The sequence below is a fragment of the Mercenaria mercenaria genome, chromosome 4, assembly GCF_021730395.1.
Source record: "Mercenaria mercenaria strain notata chromosome 4, MADL_Memer_1, whole genome shotgun sequence".
Taxonomy (NCBI): domain Eukaryota; kingdom Metazoa; phylum Mollusca; class Bivalvia; order Venerida; family Veneridae; genus Mercenaria; species Mercenaria mercenaria.
Genome location: NC_069364.1, coordinates 31,653,632 through 31,677,627, shown reverse-complemented (window position 1 = coordinate 31,677,627; position 23,996 = coordinate 31,653,632). Strand labels below are relative to the sequence as shown.

At 34.7% G+C, this 23,996-nt stretch overlaps 2 protein-coding genes and 1 long non-coding RNA gene across 3 annotated transcripts; 1 reads left to right on the top strand and 2 right to left on the bottom strand.

The window, feature by feature from the left end:
* The first annotated feature begins 46 nt into the window (after nt 1-46).
* Nucleotides 47-1,705, top strand: LOC128556588 (mucin-5AC-like). The gene has a single exon (XM_053542122.1). It carries the CDS (start codon nt 47-49, stop codon nt 1,703-1,705), a length of 1,659 nt encoding a protein of 552 aa, XP_053398097.1.
* A 5,111-nt stretch (nt 1,706-6,816) lies between these two features.
* LOC123551372 (uncharacterized) lies at nt 6,817-14,403 on the bottom strand. Its single transcript, XM_053542396.1, has 7 exons — nt 13,787-14,403; nt 12,640-12,693; nt 11,237-11,716; nt 11,034-11,090; nt 10,364-10,852; nt 9,055-9,219; nt 6,817-8,320 (listed from the first exon to the last, which is right to left on the bottom strand). The coding sequence occupies exons 1-5, from the start codon at nt 14,259-14,261 to the stop codon at nt 10,554-10,556; spliced, it is 1,365 nt and encodes a 454-aa protein (XP_053398371.1). The 5' UTR covers nt 14,262-14,403; the 3' UTR covers nt 6,817-8,320; nt 9,055-9,219; nt 10,364-10,553.
* Nucleotides 14,404-18,933: 4,530 nt separating this feature from the next.
* LOC128556295 (uncharacterized) lies at nt 18,934-22,254 on the bottom strand. Its single transcript, XR_008370543.1, has 2 exons — nt 22,005-22,254; nt 18,934-19,403 (listed from the first exon to the last, which is right to left on the bottom strand). It is a non-coding gene; the product is annotated as an uncharacterized LOC128556295 (long non-coding RNA).
* Between the last annotated feature and the right edge of the window lie 1,742 nt (nt 22,255-23,996).

Sequence of the window (23,996 nt, the reverse complement as noted above, 5' to 3'; positions counted from 1 at the left end):
AGTTACACACCCGACTGTCTCGAAGGTTACACAGCCGACTGATACAATGGTTACACAAACGACTTATACAACTGTTCTACAACAAACTGATAAGATGGAAACGCAACCAACTAATACAACGGCTACACATCAAACTGATACACTGGTTACGCAATCAACTAAAACAACGGCTACACAAGCAACTGATACAACGCTTACACTATCGACTGATACAACATTTACACGAACGACTGATACGACGGTTACACAACCGAACCAAACAGATGTCATACAAATGAATCAAACAGAAGTTACAGTACCGACTGGTACAACCATTACACAACCAACTAATATGTCGGTTACACAACTGACTGATACAAGGGTAACACAACATACTCACACAAATGTAACAGAACATATTGTTACATCGGTCTCAAAACACACTGAAACAACACATTCACGATACATTGATACAATAGTTACACCACAACAAACTACTTTAACGGTTACACAACAAACTGATACAACGGTTACACAACCAACTGATACAATGGTTAAACAACCAACTGATACAACGGTTACACAACCGACTGATACGACAGTTAAACAATCAACTGATAAAACGGTTACACAACCAACTGATACGACAGTTAAACAACCAACTGATACGATGGTTACAAAACCAACTGACACGATGTTTACACAACTAACTGATACTACGGTTAAACAACCAACTGATACGATGGTTACACAACCGCCGACTGATACGACGGTTACAAAACCAACTGAAACGATGGTTACACAACTAACTGATACGACGGTTAAACAACCAACTGATACGATGGTTACACAACAAACTGATACGATGGTTACACAAACGACTGATAGAACGGTTATACAACCAACTGATACGACAGTTACTAACACGACTCATACAACGATTACACAACCAACTGATAGGACGGTTACACAACCAACTGATACAACGGTTAAACACCTAACTGATACTATGGTTAAACAACCAACTGAAAAGATAGGGACACAACTAACTGATACGACGGTTACAAAACCAACTGATACGATGTTTACACAACCGTCTCATGCAACGGTTACACATCACACTGATTCAACAGTTACGCACCCGACTGATACAACGGTTACACAAACGACTGATAGAACGGTTATACAACCAACTGATACGACAGTTACTAAAACGACTCATACAACGATAACACAACCAACTGATAGGACGGTTACACAACCAACTGATACAACGGTTACACACCTAACTGATACGATGGTTAAACAACCAACTGAAAAGATGGTTACACAACTAACTGATACGACGGTTACAAAACAAGCTGATACGATGTTTACACAACCGTCTGATACAACGGTTACACAACCAACTGATACAACAGTTACGCACCCGACTGATACAACGGTTACACAAACGACTGATAGAACGGTTATACAACCAACTGATACGACAGTTACTAACAAGACTAATACAACGCTTACACAACCAATTGATAGGACGGTTACGCAACCAACTGACAGGGCGGTTACACAACCAACTGATAGGACGGTTACACAACCAACTGATACTACGACAACTCAACTTACTGATACAGTGGTTACGCAACCGGTTTATTCAACGGCTACACAGCCGATTGAAACAGATAAAAGGGAATATCAATGGTTAGGTAAGCATCTTATTAAGTAATAACTACGAGAATAGTCTAAATTGTCCAGAAAAAAAATCAAATGTTAATAAAAGGGAAGAGCAACGCAAACCTGCATTACAACAGTGTTAACCTATCCAATAAACATCGAAAGAAATGATGACCACTTTGCATACCACATTGAAATACAATTCTTAAAAAGTATACGGATAATCAGTGCAGGTCTTTTTCTATAAACTTTTTACTGATTAATAAAAAGTTCTATTTGTTTCATAACTTAATTCTATCAGTTAGTAAACGCAAAACATGTTTAGGTGTTGTTATGAGATTAACAGTTTTTAATTTTGAATTAGATATTCTAAAATTATCATTTATGAATTTGTTTTATAATCACCTCATTGTTATTGTCTTTGTTTAGTGTCCGTTTTATATCTGACAGGCACATCATGCGATTTAATATATGTTTGTGTCACTGTCATCATTGTCGTTGCTGGGATATGTGTTGGAACCTTTCTTTGTCTTCGGGCTCGGAAAAATAACAGCAAGGAAGTAAGTTATAAATTAGAATATCTGTTCTCGCAGGACCACGCCAAAGCAGAACATTTTCAATGCATATTTGTTGTGTAATAGCCCATTCAGCTAAAGATAGAATGACTCGTACATTTTGTTTTGCTGGGCTTAACGTCGCACTGACACAATTATAGGTCATATGGCGACTTTCTAGCTTTGATGGTGGAGGAAGACCCCCACATGTCCCTCTGTTCATTATTTCATCACGGGCGGGCACCTGGCTAGAACCACTGACCTTCCGTAAGCCAGCTGAATGGTTTCCTCACATGAAGAATTCAACGCCCCAAGTGAGATTCGAACCCACATCGGTGAAGATCAAGTGATTTGAAGTAGGCGACCTTAACCAGTCGGCCACGGAGACTCGTACGGATAAAGTCTTTATCAACAAAGTAGCATGGACCAAAGTAACAAAGGAAATAATTCTGTAAGTGTACACAAAATAATTGTGGCGCCTATATAATCAATTTCTTCTCAAGGTTTTTTATCATTGTGTAAAACGTCAACTAAGTCTTCGAATGGATTTTCAGGTATGTTCCGGACAAGCATAAACAACTATAATAAAGGGATATATTATTAAATGTAGAGTGGTTAATCTTAAACAGGGTATTTTGTATGATTGTCCTCTGACAAAAAACATGAAATACCAACCAATGTTGGATCATTTCATGACAATTTATTTATATTATTTTTTTGGGTTTAACTTCGCACCGACACAAATATAGGTCATGGCGCCTTTCCATCTAAGTGGTGGAGGTAGACCCGGGCTTCACCATGCGCATTGTTTCACCAAGAGCGGACACCTGGGTAGAAGCACAACCTTCAAATGTCAGCGACCTTAACCACTAGGCCACGGAGGCCCCCATTTCTTGACTAATCTATATAATAAGTTTGATAAAAGAGATGACGGTCTATAAAAGAGCATACGTTAATGCCTTAAGTAGAGGTAGGTAATGGGAGGGTTTATTTATCGTTTCCAAGAACACTTTGTTACAAGAAATCTGAACATCAGCAACGCATAGAAAGAAAGAGTTATTGACAATTAAGCCAGCATATAGAACATACCCTAGTATATTTTTATAAAACTATTTCATTTACTAAGATATTCTTGAATTTCGGAAAAAAACCTGCATAAAGAAGCGGCGACAACTCAAGACTGTTCAATGCCTTTATAAACAACTTTTTATGACTATTTTAATAACAAAGTAGTACAGAACAGTACGAGGCTGTGTGGAAAAGAGCTGTTGGTAAAAGTGTTGATCGTTCACACACAATTGTGAGAAGTTCATTATACAGAGGTTAATATGCATTTGACAGTCTCATTTTTATGGATGAATCATGTGAATTTCATAAAAGTATTTATGTTCATTTATTTAAAGTAGTTGTTTCGTTAGGATTTATTATAAATGGCAATCTGTCAAAACTGCCCCTCGGACATTATTGCAAAGTTTTACAGCATAGACTGATATATCGTATCCGGAAGTATGATCCCTTCACGTTGTCCCTTTCAGATTCTAAGTCATAATAGAAAAATGACAATTCTTGAGTAGCATAACAAACAATTTTTTATTGTTGTTCAACTTTCTAATACTGTCACATTTCTTTCATCTGTGGTTTTGGCGATCTTCTGCTAAACCTTAAGGCTTCATACAATCAAAATACAACATGAGCAACAAAGCTTTTAAATACTACAGGTATCATTAATTTTGTCACGTCTTTCCTATGACGCAATCAGGAATTGAGCCCCAGTTGTCCCACCAAGAAAGTAGACATTACCATTAAGCTATAAGAGTGGGCAATTTATTCATGTCACAAATTTTATTTAAATATTTTTTTCTGAAACATGACTGTATCGTATATTCGTCAGCAGACATCAAGAAAAGGAAGCCGTTATATGGTCAATCGTTAAGAGGAGAGAAATGTCCGACAAATATATTAACAAGTGGTTGGAACTGAAACGGCAGGAGCAGCATCGGAAAAAGTTGTTGTGAAGGTTGAAACTAACAGTACTACCCATACTGAACACGAGAATATTTCCACAAAGCAGACATCTACCTACCAAGTACCTGATGATACGTATGAGGGGAGGTACAAGCGAGAAAAAAGAAAAAACAAGAATAATTGCTATACCAACTCGTCAATGAATAAAGGAAAACAAAAGAATCTAGATACATTTTCTTCGGCGTCGTCTGCCTTTGCTTCTATTCGTCAACCTACAAAAAATGACAAACGTAGGAGCGTCTTTGAACATTTTTCTTTAGAAAATTTTAAAAGCCATATTTCGACAAATTATGCTAAAAACGATTTGGCATCAGGGCTGTCTGTGAATTCAGTTTAAGTAACTGAGCATCCCACGGGACTTTCTCTACAAGCGGTGGAAGTGAGCTACTCTAAAACAAGTACCCAGATGTCTCCCTCAGACATAATGAACTTTCCGATTGAATCCGGATTTCTTTCTGTTAGAGTTAGCAATGATGTCGATGATTGTACACCTATCCAGAACGTGCTTTCATAGCCAGTCGATGGTAGGGTACATTATGTAATACGTTTAACACATATTTACTTTTAAAACATTTTGAAAACACATAATACAAGATGTGTTGGAAGTGTGTTAACGTTTGCTTAAAGGAATATTATCCCCTAATTTCGTATGTCTGAAAGCATGGACAGTTGCTACATTTAGTTTATGTAAATATGAAATTAACAAGTTTATGTGTATTAACAGCACTATGTATTAGGTTTAAAATATTGCAGACTGTATACATGTATGGCTTAACAAAGTATAAATATGTACAGCCACTACATATTGGAAGATTTTTTAACAATCCGCTATTAATGCTTGACATTAATCATGAATGTAGCTCTACACACACAATTAATTGATATATTTTGTATAGTTATATGCATTGATCAGGATGTTCTACATTTGAAATATACTTTGAAATAAAATATTTTAGTGAACGATGGCCCTTGGATATCTTAAAAGCACAGTTGATCAAACCAGAGAGGCATAGAGTTAGTTTGTGTAACATTCGTTTGCTTGATCCAAATGTTTATTTTCTATAAACATAACATGACGTTCACGGTATAAAAGACTTGACAAAACGTACAAAGTATGTTACATATACGTTGATATCACGCAAATTTGAACTTGCGACGTATTAGCAAACAAGCTGGTGATGAAAAATAGATTACTGACGTCAATATCTCCTGTCATCTAAGCAAATTGAGTTCCTTTTTTATGTGAGTTTAATGTTATTTGTTGACAGATTTCTGCTACATAAAGTAACAAACCGAAATGTCCTTTAACTCGATAAACTTATCTGCTGGTTCTTGACAACTTTCAAGTCTAATAGCAGATATGTGACATACAAGACAAACAGGCAAAGGACGCAACCACGCAATATCAAAGCAGTTTCAGTTTGATTGAATCTTAGTTATAAAAGGAAACAAAATATGAAATAAACCTCGTGTCTTTTAGGACTTGTTTATGCGGAACTCGTTCATTATAAATGCACTAAATAGGCTAGAGCAGGAAGTATAACAGTACTTTGTCCATGTATGGGTAGAATTTGGCGACTGCCCTCTAGCTTTCAAAAACAGGAATGATTTTGTGACAGTTCATAAACATTATAACATCATAAACATTATAACAGGATCCTTTGGAAGTATAAAAATATTGCAGATTCGGTCTTTTTCGATTCACGATAAGTAAAGTAATGTGCAACACTCCTCACGGTCCAAAGCATCGGCTAGAGCGGAACTGTATTATATATACGAGCGTATATATGTTGAATAGACTCCATGATCCGAGAGGACCAGAAAAGTTAACAGCACCCAGTTAAAGAAGCAAGAAAAGTATTTTCGACCAAGGCGGGGCTTTCAAGGAATGCTGTATTGATTGTTGTTGAACTCTATGAGAAGAACCCTTTGGACAACATAACGTAACCAAGCAAAACGTTTGCAAACTCTGTTAAATTGAGTCTAGCAACGAGTTGTATTGAAATGTGTCAGGCCAATTACGTGCCCTAGTGCGCACAGGCTTAATGGAACACTTCCCGCATCAATGTATAGATTTTATTACATTTAGACTGGTAATATATCATTGTGATTCTAACATGCTATATGTTACAACGATTGCATCTGATAAAACTTGCGGTTTTGAAACCATTAATAACGAAGTCTAAACCTGCGTGTCCATAAGTCGCACGTATGAAAAACTTGGTAACTTGCATTGGACATAATCACTTACTTTATTGTTTTACTATTGCCCGATTTACATTGTTACAATTACATTTTTTGTCAAGGGAATCGATAAAGGACATTGTTTACTATGAAGATGATAATTGTAGGTATGATTTGGGTGTAGATGTAGCCTAGTCAACACCTTATAGGAAATATATTTCTCAGTTGATTCGGTTTGCTAGAGCGTGTAGTCATGTTTAGGAATTCAATGAATGTAATATATACATATATGAATATATATATAATGAATTGCGTAAATATTTTACTACTGTAACATTATACTTATATACAAGAATGTTTGGTAATTTATATAAAAAAGTCTCATCTATTTTTCACAAAACAAAACAAAAGAATATATGTATAACAGTTTGTAGGGAAATAAGTCATTAGCAACCATAACTATTCGATTTACGTTTTAACGGAAATTAACGCTCAAAGTGTTCAAAAATAATGCTGAATGTCAACTGCATTGATAAAATTTTAGCACCCCTACCCCCTCTTCACGCCATATGTTAACGAATACGCACGAAGGAAAGACAACAAAATAACTTTCTTCACACACATCTTTCTTAAACTCGTCTTAACATTTTACCATATTTCAAACAAATTCCAGCATTTACAGCATTTGCGTACATAAGTGATTTGAAAGTTGGAAATGCATTACTTGTTAACTGAAGGTAACATTTATTAGCTGCTTAATTTTATTAATTTAGTAAATGAAAGTTTAAAAACAGTTTCTGCATTTTGCAGACAATAATTATCTCTGTCATATGCAAGTAAATATATTGGTCTTTAACTTTGCTTTTATTGGACTTCTAAGACACTAAATTTAATCAGTGATAAGATATACATAAGATAGCTAGATGTGTGTCCATAGGGCACAGGTGCCCCTCCCACTCCCAGCTTCAGCCACAGTATATGGTTTAATGACTCTGAGTGAAATATTTTGAAAGGCCTTTTAAGCACTTCGTTTGTATTTTTCATTAAGTGAAGGACCATAACTCAGCCTAGCTGAGTGAAATCCCAGATAGAACGCCTGATGCCCAACATGACGTGCTATATAGCAATCCTCTTATGTTTAATGACTCTAAGTCTTGTACATTTCGCGATAAGTGGGGCACAAACTTTTATTTACCAAGTCAATGGCCATAACTCTGGTCCTACAAAGAGAATTAGAGCAAAATCCCGGGTGTACAACTTCATATGCTGAATAATATCCCTACAATATTTCATGACTAGGGTCAAATACTTTTTGAAATATGTGCGACACAAACTTTTATGCCAATTTTTGCATATTTTGACTAACACTCTTGTCTGGTTGAGTTATACCTCTAACAAAATTCCAGGTGTACAACTTCACATGCTAAATAATATTGTAATGTTTCATAATTCTTGGTCAAGTACCTTTTGCGTTACGTGCGACCCAAACTTAGGCCTGTTTTATTCATATTTTACTAAGTTAAGGACCATGACTCTGGTCTGGCTGTGTGAGATCCAATTTAAAACCCCCGGTGCACAAATTCCCATGCTGTATAAAAATCATTTGAGATTTGATGACTCAGGGTCAAACATTTCTTGCGATATGCACATCACAAATTCGGACGGTCGGATGGACAAGGGCAAATCTAATTGCCCCACACCACCCCCTAAAAGATTGCAGCGGACACAAAAATCTTTCGTTGATATTTCCGAAATGGTGATTTAGAACGCATTTTATCCTTGGAGCTGTCAACTGTAAACTTTGTATGTAAGCATGAGTGTATATTATACTGTCAGTATCATTTAACATCGAAAGGTCAAACATTGGCATATGGACTTTAAATATCTGTCCTGTTTGTGTTATCCTGAAATGAAATAAAAAAAAGAATAATGAAGAAAAATATAGCTTGAAACAAAAATATTCAGTTTTTGAAGCAAATAACACACAAACATTTAATAACATTAGACTGAAAATCTTCCTTAACTATTTGTCACCGTCGTAATATGTTTGAACACTTAATCCGAGAAATTAAACTGTTTATATGCAGTTAAGCCGAGATATTTAGCTGTGACGGACCTTTTAGATACGAGGATATATACTAAGCTCCAAGCAGGTAAGACGTTTGTATAACCCCTTTTGACTTTGTTTCCACATTGAATATAGTTTTTATAGTTTATCCTACTTGGTTTGACTTGCGACGTTTTCACAGAACAAATAGTTTTAGCATGAATTCCTAATTACGATATCAAAATATACCAGAAATACTAGAATGAATAGAAAAAAGGGAAAACTAGAGCTCAAGTTATTCAACTTATAAAACAACTAATTTAAGCAAATAAGGCCTGTGAAACTCTACCATGTTTTATGCACTCAGTGAACAAAAATAACTGTTATGATCAGATAAAAAATTTCAAATGAATTCATTATTTCACAAAAAGTAATTTATCAACAAATTTTGATACTTAATGATTTACAGACCACTTCAAATATGCAGTCTTAAATTCTATTTATTCAGTTCAAAATATTAGTGCATTTTACTCGTTTGAAATATGATTGGTGATTTCATTTAATAAGATAATTTGTTTTAGAAAATGTTACCTCCTGGTCGTATTGGTATTTTAAGCGTTGAAATATTTCTCTCGTTAGATTGAAGTCGTGCTCTACTTGGTGTTATGCTGCATGCATCAGATACTCCATCTCCACTTGTTGCCATGGCATCCATATCAAGGGCTTCTTGACAGTTGTTCACAGCAGTTATACCATCTAAAGTATCAAGAGTAACTTCGGCGTGAAATATTAGCTTAAGCCTATTTTGAACTCAACGTATCTCTGTCATTGTTGAATGGAGCTATAAAGTACATGCATAGCATTCTTTTTTTTCTAATATCAAAGACATTTTTGCCCATAACTGAAAGTAAGGGTTGCAAATGAACGAATTTTGCAGATGAATGTACTGTTGTGATTGGGTTTCATACTGATACTAGTGTGAATTCATAACTAATTTGTATAATCAAACTTAATACTATCACGCTTTTTGAGTATGCATTACGTATTCAGCCTAAACCATCATGATAAGCATAGATTTAATAAAATCTCTCAAAATCAGTATGTTTTAATTCTTCGAAAATCCGTTTCAAGCCGAAAGTTGTTCTAAATTTTTAACATTTAATTTTACTGGATCGGAATATATAAAAATATATTAAACATATGATTCTCGTATCAAGTAGTGTAAAATTCTATTAAACTGAATAGCCCATGTGGTGTTGCGGAATTATATTGCAAAATCAATGCTTTTCAATGAAAAAGGTGTAAGAAATATTTGTAAACAAGAGAAAGTAAAATATATACATATTGAATGTTCTACCCACAAATATACTGGCGAATGTAACTTAGCGTCCCTATAGGTAGGTCTATAGGTACTCTGCTATATATGAAATGTGACAATTTTGTGGGAATTTATGGAGTATTTTCCTTAACTGCGCAATGATTAATACCTTGATGTTATTCAATTTAAACGTGCGATGAGAAACAATCCCCATCCAAACAATCAAGCCATTAAAACTGCTAACGTTGAATTAAGATCAACTATCCGTAAACGCACAAACGTCTGATGACACTCCATAACGACGTTCTATTTGAATATTGATCTATCAAGTGAAACTCAAATAAGCCGCACCCAAAGAATCCAACATAGTGCGCATCCGCGCAGTCTGGTCAGGACCCATGCTATTCGCTTTCAAAGCCTATTGCAATTAGAGAAACCATTAAAGAACAACATGGATCCTGACCAGACTGCGCGGATGCGCAGGCTGGTCTGGATCCATGCTGGTCGCAAATGTTGGTTTTCTCATGGTGTGGCTCAAATACATATTGCGAGTTCATTTTAGCATTTAAAAATGCTACTTACTTTCGGTATTTAGCTGTACCATCTCCTGCTTGATGACAGCTGTACGTTTGGGTATATCTACTATGTGTTCAAGGACAGGGTGTGATGAAATTTCCTTGCAACATTTGTCTAGCTTGCTTCTTTCACACGTGATTACGGCATTCAGCTGTCCTTCCAGTATGGCACCATACAATTGATCAAACATATTATACTATCTACAAACGTCTTTCTTGTCGTAACAGTACTTTCCCGTAAAGTCTTCAATAATCACCAGGCAGGTGATTTGAAAATCTAGTGCCTTAAAATCATATGGATCCGTTAAGAGCAAACACTGACAAGGCTTGTAGAATGACGCAAGGGCAACAGCTACCGATGTCTTCCCGCATTTCCTAGGCCCCGTCAACACAATAGCTTTCTTTGCCTTGAATTTGCCTTTAGCTTCTTTGAGGACGTCTTTATCAACTTGAAGACTTGAGATTTTATGCTGTTTCAGGTAGTTGCTCGTCAGCACTTCCATAGGAATAAAAACATGATACAGATATGATAACTAGCTTACTACATTTGTATGTATTTAACATTTTCAAAAAATATGGCTGTTTTATTTTTCAAATTAAGCACTCTATAGTAATTTAGAGAACAAATTACATTTTTGTTTTAATAATTGGAGTCATGTAATGTTAAGTATATTTACCCCCTAAGTTGTGGACAGCTGGCAAATATGTCGAGTACACTTTATGATTTTCGCAACCTGGAATGAAACACTAAATATAATTCCAAGTTAACATGTATACATATACCGCGTATATGTATTTATCTACGGGAAGAGAACTTTTTAATATATGGTTCATGTCAAAGACATAATGTGCTTAAATAATAAGAATACAAATGCCGTACCAAGTGTAAGATCAGCTGGTTGTGTTTCGCTTGTATCACCAAACACTTTTACGACTTCTTCCAGGAGTTCATGATCATGATATTCTTTGAGTTTTTTCAAAATCTGAAAGTCTGTTACTATGACTATATCCAAGGGTCTGTTCCTTTTTGTTGTGCGAATCATGTTGTTAAACATGTCAACTATGCCTTTGGCCTTACTTTCGTCATACGATAAACTGCCAAAAGGATTTCTGCAAAAGACTAAATCAACGTTTTCGGGATCAATATGGCGCCAATCCAATGAAATTGACATTTCTACACTACGTTTTATATCGTAATGCATTCCTTTTACGGCCGCAATAGCTGTTTCAGTGTAACTGCTATTGTAACTTCCAGTTACAACCACGTGGTGTTTATCTCTTAGCTTTGTCCGGATGTCGGCACATTCTTTAACCGAAATGGACCTCGCCGGCACTTCTTTGATTGTTGTTTCAAAGCTCTCTGATAAAGGAAAATAATATATTATTATTGATTTGTAATGCATTATTTAACTTCATGTTTGTAATATAAAGAAAGTTATAAGGATACCCCTATCAACATATATTTCAGTATTACAGTTAAACAGACCTACCAATGTATGTTCAGACTGCGTACCGTTCCATCAGCATGTATATTATATGACAAGACTGTAATATCCACAGCCATGCTGTGCCAATTTTTTATTTGATTCTACGATGCATTAGTTACACAACGACGCTTAAATTCACAGTAATACATGTTCTGTTTATTGTGAGAATATTTAATGTCGATTGAGACGAATATTACATTAATTTATCAATTTGCAATTTCTTCTATATAAAATGAACAAACTTCGGAGAGCTGCCTTACATATATATATTATTTGAACCAAAGTCCATTTTACATATATGATTTTGTTTCAAAAATTAAACAAAAACACAATTTAACAGTCTGAAATTTGACATCTATATTATGTGTGTGAATATAATTTATTGTATTATGTGTAACAGCTTTTGTTTTCCTTCCTAGTAATGCAAAATGTTTTCTTGAAAATGCTACCAAAGTTGTCACACATAGCTAGGTATACATTTCAAAAGAATTATGCACATGTCCCTTAATGTATTAAAACACCAAAAAACGCCGTGAAAAGTTTAGTTCTACATATTTTATGTTCTTTTAAGTTTCTGGTCTGCTGTGTGAATCCAATGAGACGTCTTCAAAAATGACAGCTAAGATTTGGGATGCCGTAATCTGACAAACCTGGAAATACTGCTTGATAAGTTATTTACTTTCTTCATTTCTTGGCGTAAAACATTGTAAATAAAATATATACTAATATATTAATTTGATTCTAACAGTTTTCTCTTGTAGTCAACATTAGGCGTATTAATAATGTACATACTAACCTTGAAGTTTTGTGAAGATGTTATCGACAACTTTAATTCTCTTCTTTGTGTCCCCTTAATAAATTAAAATCACACATTTGTAAGTGAAAACGTTCCTAAAAATATAACTAATTATTCTAAACCAGTTACATAAATTCATAACCAGCTCATTGTTAAATTTTTACAACAAAATACAATGTTACACGACAAGTTGTTTGATATTCTGCAGCAGATCTCGACTGTGTTAATCGCATTTACCTGAGGGTCCAGAGTTTTGAACAGTCACTCACTTTATTGTATTTACCTCGGGTCAATATTTATGAAGAGATATCGGCCTCCAAAATCCGCTAGACTAGTACACTAACAAGAGGAGTGAGGGTTTTGATCAGTCACTTGCCTTCTAAACTCGGACGTTGTACATTAACCCAAGGACCCGTGTCGTTTTTACATCATTCATATGCATATGAAAACTTAAAATAGAGAAAAATGGAAACTTAACAGGTCGCTCAACACGACAAAAACGAAAATGTTGCAGACTCGGTTTGATTGAGCCTTTTCATGGACGGTAGTGGAAATGCATGCTACCGTCCACGCCCTCTAGCCCCGGGTTGAGCAGAACTCAACATTTACACATTCTAAAAGTACAAAAAGCTATTTAGAGACATCCGCAGATGTATTCAAACGGCGATGAACATGCAACCTTCAATGATACACGTGTTGAGGCGTGTAATTCCATGAAAAGCGGCGTTTGGTCCCCAGATAAAGTAAAGGGTTTGCCCCAAACGAGAAAACAATGGGCAGAACTAAACAAACTGTAATTTAGAAAGGGGATCTGGGGTTAAGGAGCCTGCGTATCACAGGAAATGTTAAAAGACAAAATTAAAAAGCAGGCACCATATCCAAGGGGTGATTAAACAATACCCAAGGCTATGAAAGCGGGAGCATTGGAACCACCCAGGCCGAAATGGTCATGTTGAGAAACTAAACAGTACCAATAACATGACATAAAAGTCATGCTGAACGAAGATGGCATTAACCTGCGGGTGTTGTTTACATATAAATTAAGGCTTTTGACAACAATTTACCTTCAAAATTTTAAAAGTACATTTGTCAAAATTTAAAGATTTTTGGGCAGTCCCTTACTTTCAAAACTTAGATTTACACTTACCCGAGGTTCCAGGTATTTCGGCAATCACTTGCTTAAAAACTGACGCCATTTCTCTTGTATTTGAATTAACTTCATTTAAGTTGTCTTCAAACCACACGCGTAGACAATCGCCCAAATTCGGAAGGTTGTTCCTTTTTGCAAACTCCATTTTTTTTAAGAATGACGCTTCATCCTTTGCATTAAACACTTGTTTTGCTAACGTCTTTGCAGCAGTCTCAAGACGTCCCCAATATTTATCAAAATCAGCGTCAGCCATATTTGAAGTACTTGAGAGATGCTGCAACTCGTTACGGGTCCCGCGAATTTCAGTCTTTATGAGAAATATATCAAGCGGTTGTAGGCTTGTCGGGAAGAGTTCTGTAATTAATGTTGCAAGAAGTGTGACATCCCATTGCTCAACATCTGCCTTGCCATATCTAGGATACAGTAAATCATACTGATCTTCCCTGATCCTTCTTTTCATCTTTAGTTGCATCACGTTCCTTTGTCTATATGCAAGATATGAATCAAGTGAAGTGTAAGATATACCTGTATCATTCTTGGCAAGCTTGATGAAAAGTTCTCGCAAGGGATCCGGGCAAATGTCAACCACAAAGCAAATAAGCCGATAATATTTATCACCCATCTGTTAAACATAATATAAGAATGCATTATGATAAGGCAGTAATCATATTTCTACCCCACAACCCAGCCCAAATGATCTTCTTACAGACTGTATTTGTTAAATATTTAGATGCGTTTCATAAATAGTTTACATATGTATTTATTGCGAAAGTCTTTGACATTCTCTACTTTGATAAGAAAATTTATTTAACGTTTGCTCGAAAAAAAAAACAACAACATGGAAACAATGTATTAGGGTCTAAAAAACATGGTTACCCCGCCCCCCCCCCCACCAAAAAAAAAAAACAAGAAAAAAAAAACATTAATCTCGCGTGGTATTTAAAGCGACTAACCCAAACATCGTGGTGTGAGATTTAACTTTTTCTATATTCACCTTTATGTCGCATAATTGATGTTCTAATATTTTTCATCTAATCTGTTGAAAATCGTTGTTTTCTTAGTAAATTGAAAATAGAAACATTCGTGTACGATTTCTGATAAGGGTTCCCGGTTTATATAAAGAAAACGGAATTCCGTTCAGCGAGCACCTTGCAAATATAACGTGATAGTGAGAGAAAATAACACCAAACATGATAATCAATAGAGCGTACACGTAAAGTAGGTATCGTACAGTATCATGGCGTTTTGAAATTTAAACAAACAAAACAACAAGTTAAACATAAAACGAAGTCAGTACACTACGTTTACGATGCAATTAGTGACTCCTCGTTGGCCGAGCGGTTACTGTATTCGTATTTTACTACCTGTAAAAACGTGTTTTTAAAACTGTATTGAATTACTTTTTCTTCGATACGATTCAACAAAGACAAAACGAGTTAGTTAATGTAGTTCTAACTTGTTCACTAACTTATATATTTCACTATTGACACGTAATTATGTTTAAATACACTCCGCCTTTAATATGATCTAATGTTTTTGAAGCTTTTCTGTGCTATTTTTAAAGATCTACGGGTCAGTTTTATAGATTTATAACAATCTTAAACTTCACTTTAATAAAAGCATTGTCCGGTCATAATTTCAGTATCAATTGATTTATAGATACTACCGATTTTATATGAATATAAGAAACAAAACAATGAATCAGAAACCACAGAAAAAAACTTAAACAAAAAATGTTGAATGGATGCAAGGTTCCAACCACCAAAACTATAATTACAGAATGAATACATATCCATTCACTCAACCTACTGTGCCCTCAAGCCAACTATTGATTTTACTTCGTACACCTTTTATTTTAAACGAGAGTGCTAGTGGCTAAAAATAAAAATGCCATAATATTGTCATAATTACGTTTCAATAGTGACGCATATACAAGTTAGAACTAGATTAACTAAATCGTTTTGTCCTTGTTGAATCGTATTGAAGAAAAAGAAATTAAATACAGTTTTAAACACAACATTTTACGGGTCTGGGAATCGAACTCCTTACGAAAAAGTATAATACGAATACTGTAATCGCTCGGCCAACGAGGAATCACTGACTGAGTCGTAAATGTAGTCTATAGACTTAAGGATGTTGGATACGTTTCAGGCCAATTTGTTCTACAATTAAGAATTTTTCATACTTTGCATGTTTGAAGATCTTTAGTATCTTTTTCATATAAAAGCAAAAAAAAACGGTAGGTCACCGAACTCCTTTTCATTATATCGGCCATTTTCTACACACACTGTCAAGACAAAAGTGAAATTTGAAAAACCTAGAAAAATTGGGGGTACATTTCAAAACACAAACTATCTTTATCAGTTGTAAAATAATTGTATTTCTAACAATTCAGTTTGAATATACTATGAAGTCAGTATGAAATTTTAATGATTTTCACATAATACTGTTACTCATTTTCACAAGGCAATATAATTACCCCACCCACTTTTTTCCAATGGGACCAGTACTTGTATCAGTCTAAAGATAGCATAAAATTATTTCTACAATTAAGATTTTTGAAATACTTTTTGTATATATTGTGTCTCAAAATTGCTTCGAAATAAGGGTAAAAAAATTGGGGGTCACCGAACATATAAGAGAGATATTCTGTATTTTATCATGAAAGTACCAAAATTTTAGAATATCGGGGTTTGCTGGCAAATAAGCTATAACAACAAATATTTTCATGAAAACAAACCGCCTAAACAATATGAACATGTGTGCAAAACATAATTTTATATAACAAATTAGTTCCAAACCATTTACATCGACATTTCATCATAAAAAAACAGATGTTGTATTACCCCACCCACTTTTTTAAAGTTAAGTATGGATTATCTAGCATTGTTAACACTCCAGCATGAATATTACTATAACAATCTTCACCAAAGTAAAAGAACAATATGCATGGCTACATAATCTGGAATGTGTTGCATTATGGGGATGATCCGACCAGTATATCAAGAGTAATGTGCCCCTGATATAGTAAAAAATAGCAATATTTACCCATTTTTCACAACTGTATCATTTTTATTTAAAGAAATCTTGAATAAACTTAGAAAATTGTCTAAAATAGACAATGTGTACGGCCATAGGGTCTTGCAAGACCTAGATTTCAGGCATTTTCAGACTAGCAAGTCCAGAGTTATCTGTCCCTGTTATATAAAATGTTGCAATATTTGACAATTTTAACGCTCTAGTTTGAACATTTTCATAACAATTTTGATCAGATTTAATGGCAATGTATACGAGCACAAGCTCTTGGAATAACTCGATTTTGGGTATGATCAGACCAGCTTGTCCGGAATTATGTACTCCTGATATATCACAAAAGCTGTCTGTTAACAGCACACTTGAAGGGGTTTAGGAGATACAGAGCAGACACAAAACTGAAGGCTTTGAGTTGTGACCTTGATCTTGAACCGACATGGGTGACTCATGGGTTCTGCACATTGTCTTGATGAGGTGATCATTTGAACCAAGTTTCATAATAATCCTTCAACATGTTCAAGGGGTTTAGGAGATACAGAGTGGACATAAAATGTTACGGAAGGAGGGAAGATGGAAGGACGGAAGTAGGGAAGGATGGACAGAGACTATTCCTATAACCCCAACCACTTGTGGCGGGGGAATTATAAACACCACGACAATAATGGAGGAAATGACCTTCAATTCAGCACCTATAAAATTTCATGTTGTGATAATTGCCTACAAAAACAAGTCCCAGTACCTTACCGTATTATCATTTTCTAACAGATGGTTAACCACCTTAAATATTTCTAACAGGTAGTGAACCACCCCAAGTAATCTAAAATATTTCTAATTGTCACTCACAAATGTTCTGGTATGTAGGACTCTCAATGAAAATTATCTTATATCATATATGATAATAAATCACCTTAATGTCCAGAAGTTGTGTTGAGCTACCTTAAATAATTCTTCCTGGAGTAAGTTACTGAATTTAACCAACAGGCTACTTCTAATCAGGCCATAGAAATATATAAAGTGTGTAGTAGACCAACAACCTATCAAAGTATCTTTCAAGTTCAGAACTGACTAGTACTGAAATAAATAAATTTCTTTTTAATTCACTGCACAAGATATTATATTTGAAAATTTCTATTAATTGACTATTTGAGAAAAGTACCTTGGACCTTTCATCAATGAAATTTACCAAATTTCTCTAATATAAAGCAAAGAAAACCTGTAATTTGTTCAGGATAATATTAAACAGTGATGTTCAAATCAAATAAAAGTACATGAATTTGTAAACTGGGTATAAATACTCAGATTTTCTGAAAATCTATTAATAGAACAGTTTTACTTTATGCTAAAATTAGTTAACCACTGGACCAATGAAAAATCAATACTACCTTGTAATGAGGATGTGGAAAATTGCTGGAATCCCAAAATGTGTACTGTAACTAATAAAATGGGGATCCAGAAACTGAATCCAAAAAATAGGACAAGTCTAAAAATAAATTCCACTGACTAAGATTAGTAACAAAGTACTGGCTTGTTGAATATACCTTTATATTGTTAAATATATTGTTTTTAAAAGAGATTTTATTTTGATGGCAATTTCGATAGATTTAAGAGATAAAATTTAGTTTGAAAAGAGATAGATAGAAGATACATCCAAAAAACTACAAAATACATTATAGCTATTTGATACAACATGCAGAATCCTTCACCAATTATAGTTTAATTCTGTTAAAATCCCTTTTACCAAGTTAATGTGATTTGTGAATTTTCTTTCTATCTTTTACAATAGCACATCATCTTGGCTGATAGTGATTCTTTTCTTTTCATTTGTACTTTATTGATTTAAATACACATTAATTTTACATTCACTCTAAACCTGTATGATATAATGAACACAATTCTCTCAGATCACTAGCTGTTTACTGGAGGAATCACGGTGTAAAAGTCAAATCAAAATTAGTGTAGACCAGTCTGTAAATACTGTCTCTTCTGTCAATGCCTCAATGGTAAACCTGTTTCCAAACTTTTCCATACACTAAAAGTTTTCATTTTACTAGTATAATCTTTCTATGTATGTTATTTCGTCAGAATCACCGGATTTTTTCTGTATCCTAAACTCAGTGTTGTCGACCTCTGTAATTGACTTTGTACTTCTGTTCTGTCACCCACTAACATTATTCATAAAATTTCTTCACTTGACAAATTAATCACCACATATGTATAAACATCAACATATGTGTGAAGTCTGGAGTACATCTGACATTGTACTTATAATATAAAATTCTGGTTCATTTTTTTTTAAGAGTATCCTGCACAAAGCTCAGCAAAAATTTCTCTCAGAACTGATAATTTATAAATTAATATTACTTCAAATACTTGTCAATCTGACTGCACATCATTTAACGACCAAAACATTTACAGTTGACACCTCATCACGAACTCTCACTGGGGCTGCATTATTGTACTCGCCCTTACTTGGAACTTTACCAGTTATAAGGAGAAATGTGGTCTGTTCTGCTCTTTATTATTTCCTTAGTATCTGTTCTACCAAGACATTTCTCAAACTGTACTCTACTCATATCTGGTTCTGAAAATAGACATAATCATATCTGGTTCTGAAAATTGACAATCAATACAATTCGCATTGTTACAGAATACTAACTCGATTACTTAATATTAAATATCTTAAAATTATGTATACTAGGTCTTTATTAATTCATTCATAAATCATCATGATAAAACATATTTAAGCACAATGGTCCATTACTCCAGAAAAAATAAAAGAACCTTAAGGCCTCAACAGATGTTAAGTTCTAGTTGTACAACACTAATTATCTCAAAGATGTACAATTTTAAAATTGTACATCTTTCACATTCAGACAGTATTCCACTCCCATTTAAATAACAGAGCTTTACCAAGTAAACATAGTGCATTAGGTACTGAAAAGAATGTAACCATTCTTAATAAAAAATAATATCCCATGAATCTGATTATGCATGACACAAATGAGCCACGCCATGAGAAAACCAACATAGTGGCTTTGCGACCAGCATGGATCAAGACCAGCCTGTGCATCCACGCAGTCTGATCAGGATCAATGATGTTTGCTTTCAAAGTCTATTGCAATTAGAGAAACCGTTTCATAGCAAACAACATGGACAAGACTGCGCAGATGCTGGTCGGAAAGGCAATATGTTGGTTTTCTCATGACGCGGCTCAAATCATTTAACTTTTCACATAGTGACTTTGCGACCAGCATGGATCAAGACCATCCTGTGCATCCACAAAGTCTGATGTTTGCTTTCAAAGTCTATTGCAATTAGAGAAACCGTTTCATAGCGAACAGCATGGACAAGACTGCGCAGATGCTGGTCGGAAAGGCAATATGTTGGTTTTCTCATGACGCGGCTCAAATCTTACAAAATAGAACATGTAGGTCAAGAAAGATTTACGAAATCAAGGAATAGCATCGTACACACGATAACATTTGGCTGTACTGGTTTCCCAGTAGTTTCCGGACCGAAATCGCTAATTTTTGCCAGTAACTTTCAAACACAACATAGTAGAAACATAAACTTTTCACAGAAAAAAAGCTAGGTTCTTCGTTAACACCATGCAGAATTCGTATTACACCTGCGTTCATAACACAAATGTAGATGAGGCCTCAAACGGGGCAATTAATTCCATAAATGTCTCAGTTAGTCCGAGTAGTTTTCCAGACCTTTCATTGTAACAGCTGTAACCTTTCTGTAAAAGCAAATATTTCCGATTTCGTTATAAATTTTCAAAATTAAAACATAATTCTAAGGCGTGATGACGATTTGAAAAGTATATTTCAAGAATTTAACAAATACTAGATTTATAATACGCTCATTACAGTTACTTCTTGCATACCAGAAGGGGATTTCCTGTATTTTTACCGGTGCTGGAAAAATCCATCTTACACCCCGGGGTGTAAGATGACTCTCGTGCTTTAAATGACGTATTACGAACTACAATGTAGTATATGTAGAACTATATATAGTACATATATGTAGAAGATTTATGTAGTTATTTATATTTTATTTCGAAAAACGGAATAAAAATCCAATACCTTGACAGTTCCTCTTTGTTCCTGATAGTATATTTCTCGATTCAAAAGACGTTATTTCATCAAAAATTCATAACGTTACGCTGGAACTGATAAAACAAAACCGGAAGTAAACATTGTTATTTGTCTTTGAAACGTCATGACGTCTTTCCTGTTTACGGACGTTGATTCCCGCGCTTTGTTTAAATACGCTGCTATAAGAAATAGTTCTTAAAAGAAAGCCATTCGACTGATTTTAGTTTTATTATTATATCTTCATATCGGTATGCAAGAAAAAGATTCTGTCACTGGTAATAGGTGCAGATGGGAATATCCGGCTCTCGGGTAACTGTTTAGGCGGTAACTCGGTAGGAACCTCGTTACCGCCTAAACAGTTACCCTCGAGGCCGGACATTCCCATCTGCACCTATAACCAGTGAAAGAATCTTATAGTCTAATTACGTCTGAATGACGTTTCCAACGTCACGCTAAAATGACGGGACGTATTTAGCGGACTGGTAATAATACAAAAAAGAAATTAAGAATTTTTAATATATAAACAGGGTTTCTTAAAAAAAAAAAGAAGACCAGTCTCAAAATTGGAAGTCTAACGCCCTGACCACTCGGGCATGGACACTGCTGCTAAACATTTGATTGATAGACGGTATTGTAGGTAAATCTCTGGGGGCCTCAAATTCTGCACATGCGCACTGTAACTGGAATTCCCCTGCAGTTGACAATCTCTTGTGTTAACATTACATCGAAGTAAGTTAAAACAACCGGGATATTCAAATAATAAATAAGTTCGGTAATACTAGGTTTACGCTGCTGTGTGAAGGCAACAAAGGTCAAGATGGTATGATATTGTTACCCAGATGCTTTACGACGGCGTAAAGTCTACACAGCACGAAATGTAAAACACTGTAAAAGGTCCGGAAAACTACTTGGGTCCGGAAACTACTGGGAAACCAGTACATCTTAAATTTAATTGGTGTTGTACAACAAAAACCTACCATCTGTTGAGGGCTTTAGAATGAATAAAAATAATTAATAAACAATTACAGTACAGTATGATCTACTATCAAATGACAATACAATATATATTTTACATGACTCACCAGACTTTTGGAATCTGTAAAGCATAAATGAACAGGAACAATGCCACACCACTCCTGATAACTTCCGCATTCATTCTGGTGCTGTGCTATTTTGTGTTGATGTCTTATGTATTTCCATGTTTTTTTCCAGTATTTATTTTGGAAATTTTATGGAAAATGTAGACAAGCTTAGTGTGGCTGCTTTTAAATTTCTGACTTTTGTAAGCTGCCTTGACAAGTGGTCCAATTCAATAAGCCCTTCCTTCCTGCCTTCCTGCCATTCTGGAAACTGGATAAAGTCCTCATGGATCACTAGTGTAGGAATATTCCGAATGCCAGACAAACTGTCCATATTTAGATCTATAGAAATACTTCACAGTCTGTTCCGGTACTCTCGACAGCTAACAGTTACTGCCTAAAACTGATGGCAAACGTAAAACAAATGACAGACGTAGTGAGACGAAGAATTCGTCAACTTTTCAGCCAAAAAACTGCATCAAGACGACACTTCCGCATTGCGCCAAAACAAACGACCGCTTTACGAAACCGGTGAATGTCGTTAAAAATCCCGCGATAAACTTAGATTTAAAGCCTCAACGAATAGTTTCCTTCTACCTTTTCCATTAAGACGCCGATTATTGAAGATTCTCTTGGAAAGCAAGCAAGAAATAAGTAAAATTCAACACATTTAAATTTTTCGACTTTACGTAAACCGAGATCATTCGCGCATGCGCACAAAATGTATCGAACTACCTTAATTTTATGTCAAAACTTATTGTTTTGTTTGTTTACATTTCAAAACGCCATAATATAGTCCGATTTCGAGGTCAGTGATGTTTTTGTACTGTTATTTAGGTAGTGTTATTCAGTGCGATAGTGGTTCTTACCTAAATAAGGCAAGGTAAATCATGCTGATTTCCCTAATCGGCAGACGAGTCTATAAACTGAACTCTAAAAGGTCAAAATCAAACTATACTATACGATACCTTTACGCGTGCGCTCTATTGATTATAAGAAACGGAAGCAAAACATGCACCCGCGCAGTTTTGGTTTGCTGCCCACGTGATGATATTGTCTAAAATTACTCTCGCGTCTCGTTCTATATTTATCAATGTTTACAAAACTAAATCGTTGCAACGGTTTATAAAAGTGCATGAGAACTGCGAAAACTCGAATGTTCCCGTACTTCTGGATGTTAGAAACTGATCAACCATGAAATTTCATGTAAATTTATGAAATAGTCGTAGCATTTTGCCTTTTTAAAAATCACAAATTATAATGTGTGGGTTCGTCGCTTTAAAACAGAGAAATTTCTCTCAACTATCGATTAATTCAAAATTGTATAACTGTATTATTGTAAAAATCATAGATATTTATCATAAAGTTTCTACACAAGCCCGAACGGTCTTTGAAAAACCTGCATTTCATATGACATAGCTCCAACAGATTTATTAGAAGATGTTCCAATGTGGAGTTAAATTTAATCACAGCCACAAAGACTGTATTGCAATAAGCAATAATTCTATGGAACTTTCATAACTTCTGTATAGTCTTAGTAGTCAGTAAAATAATTAGAAATTAAATGGTTTAAGACGATCCAACATAAAAATAAAGCATCATAAATAAGTGTATTCATCGAAACGGGGTTTGAAATGCAAAGTAAATTAGTGGCATAGGAAACAATGATTGATTAAAAGTATGATAAAGTGTTAAATTTATTTACCAGAAAATGTGCATGTCTCTTTGAAAGTTTTGGTAATTATTATAAGGAAGTTTCAAATAAAGCATTTTGTAAGGATACTAATGTCCTTTGATGACGTGAGATATTGTTGTTTTTTTAAATATTTTTTATATTTCTTATTAATATTTGATTAATAAAATTAATTGTATAAATCATAGTTTGGTTTTCATGTGTCAAGCCTTGTCATTTAACGTCTATGTTACAAAGTCATTGGAACGCCTCTGTAGCCAAATACAGGAACTGTATAATTTAGGTTTTATAAAATTGACAAT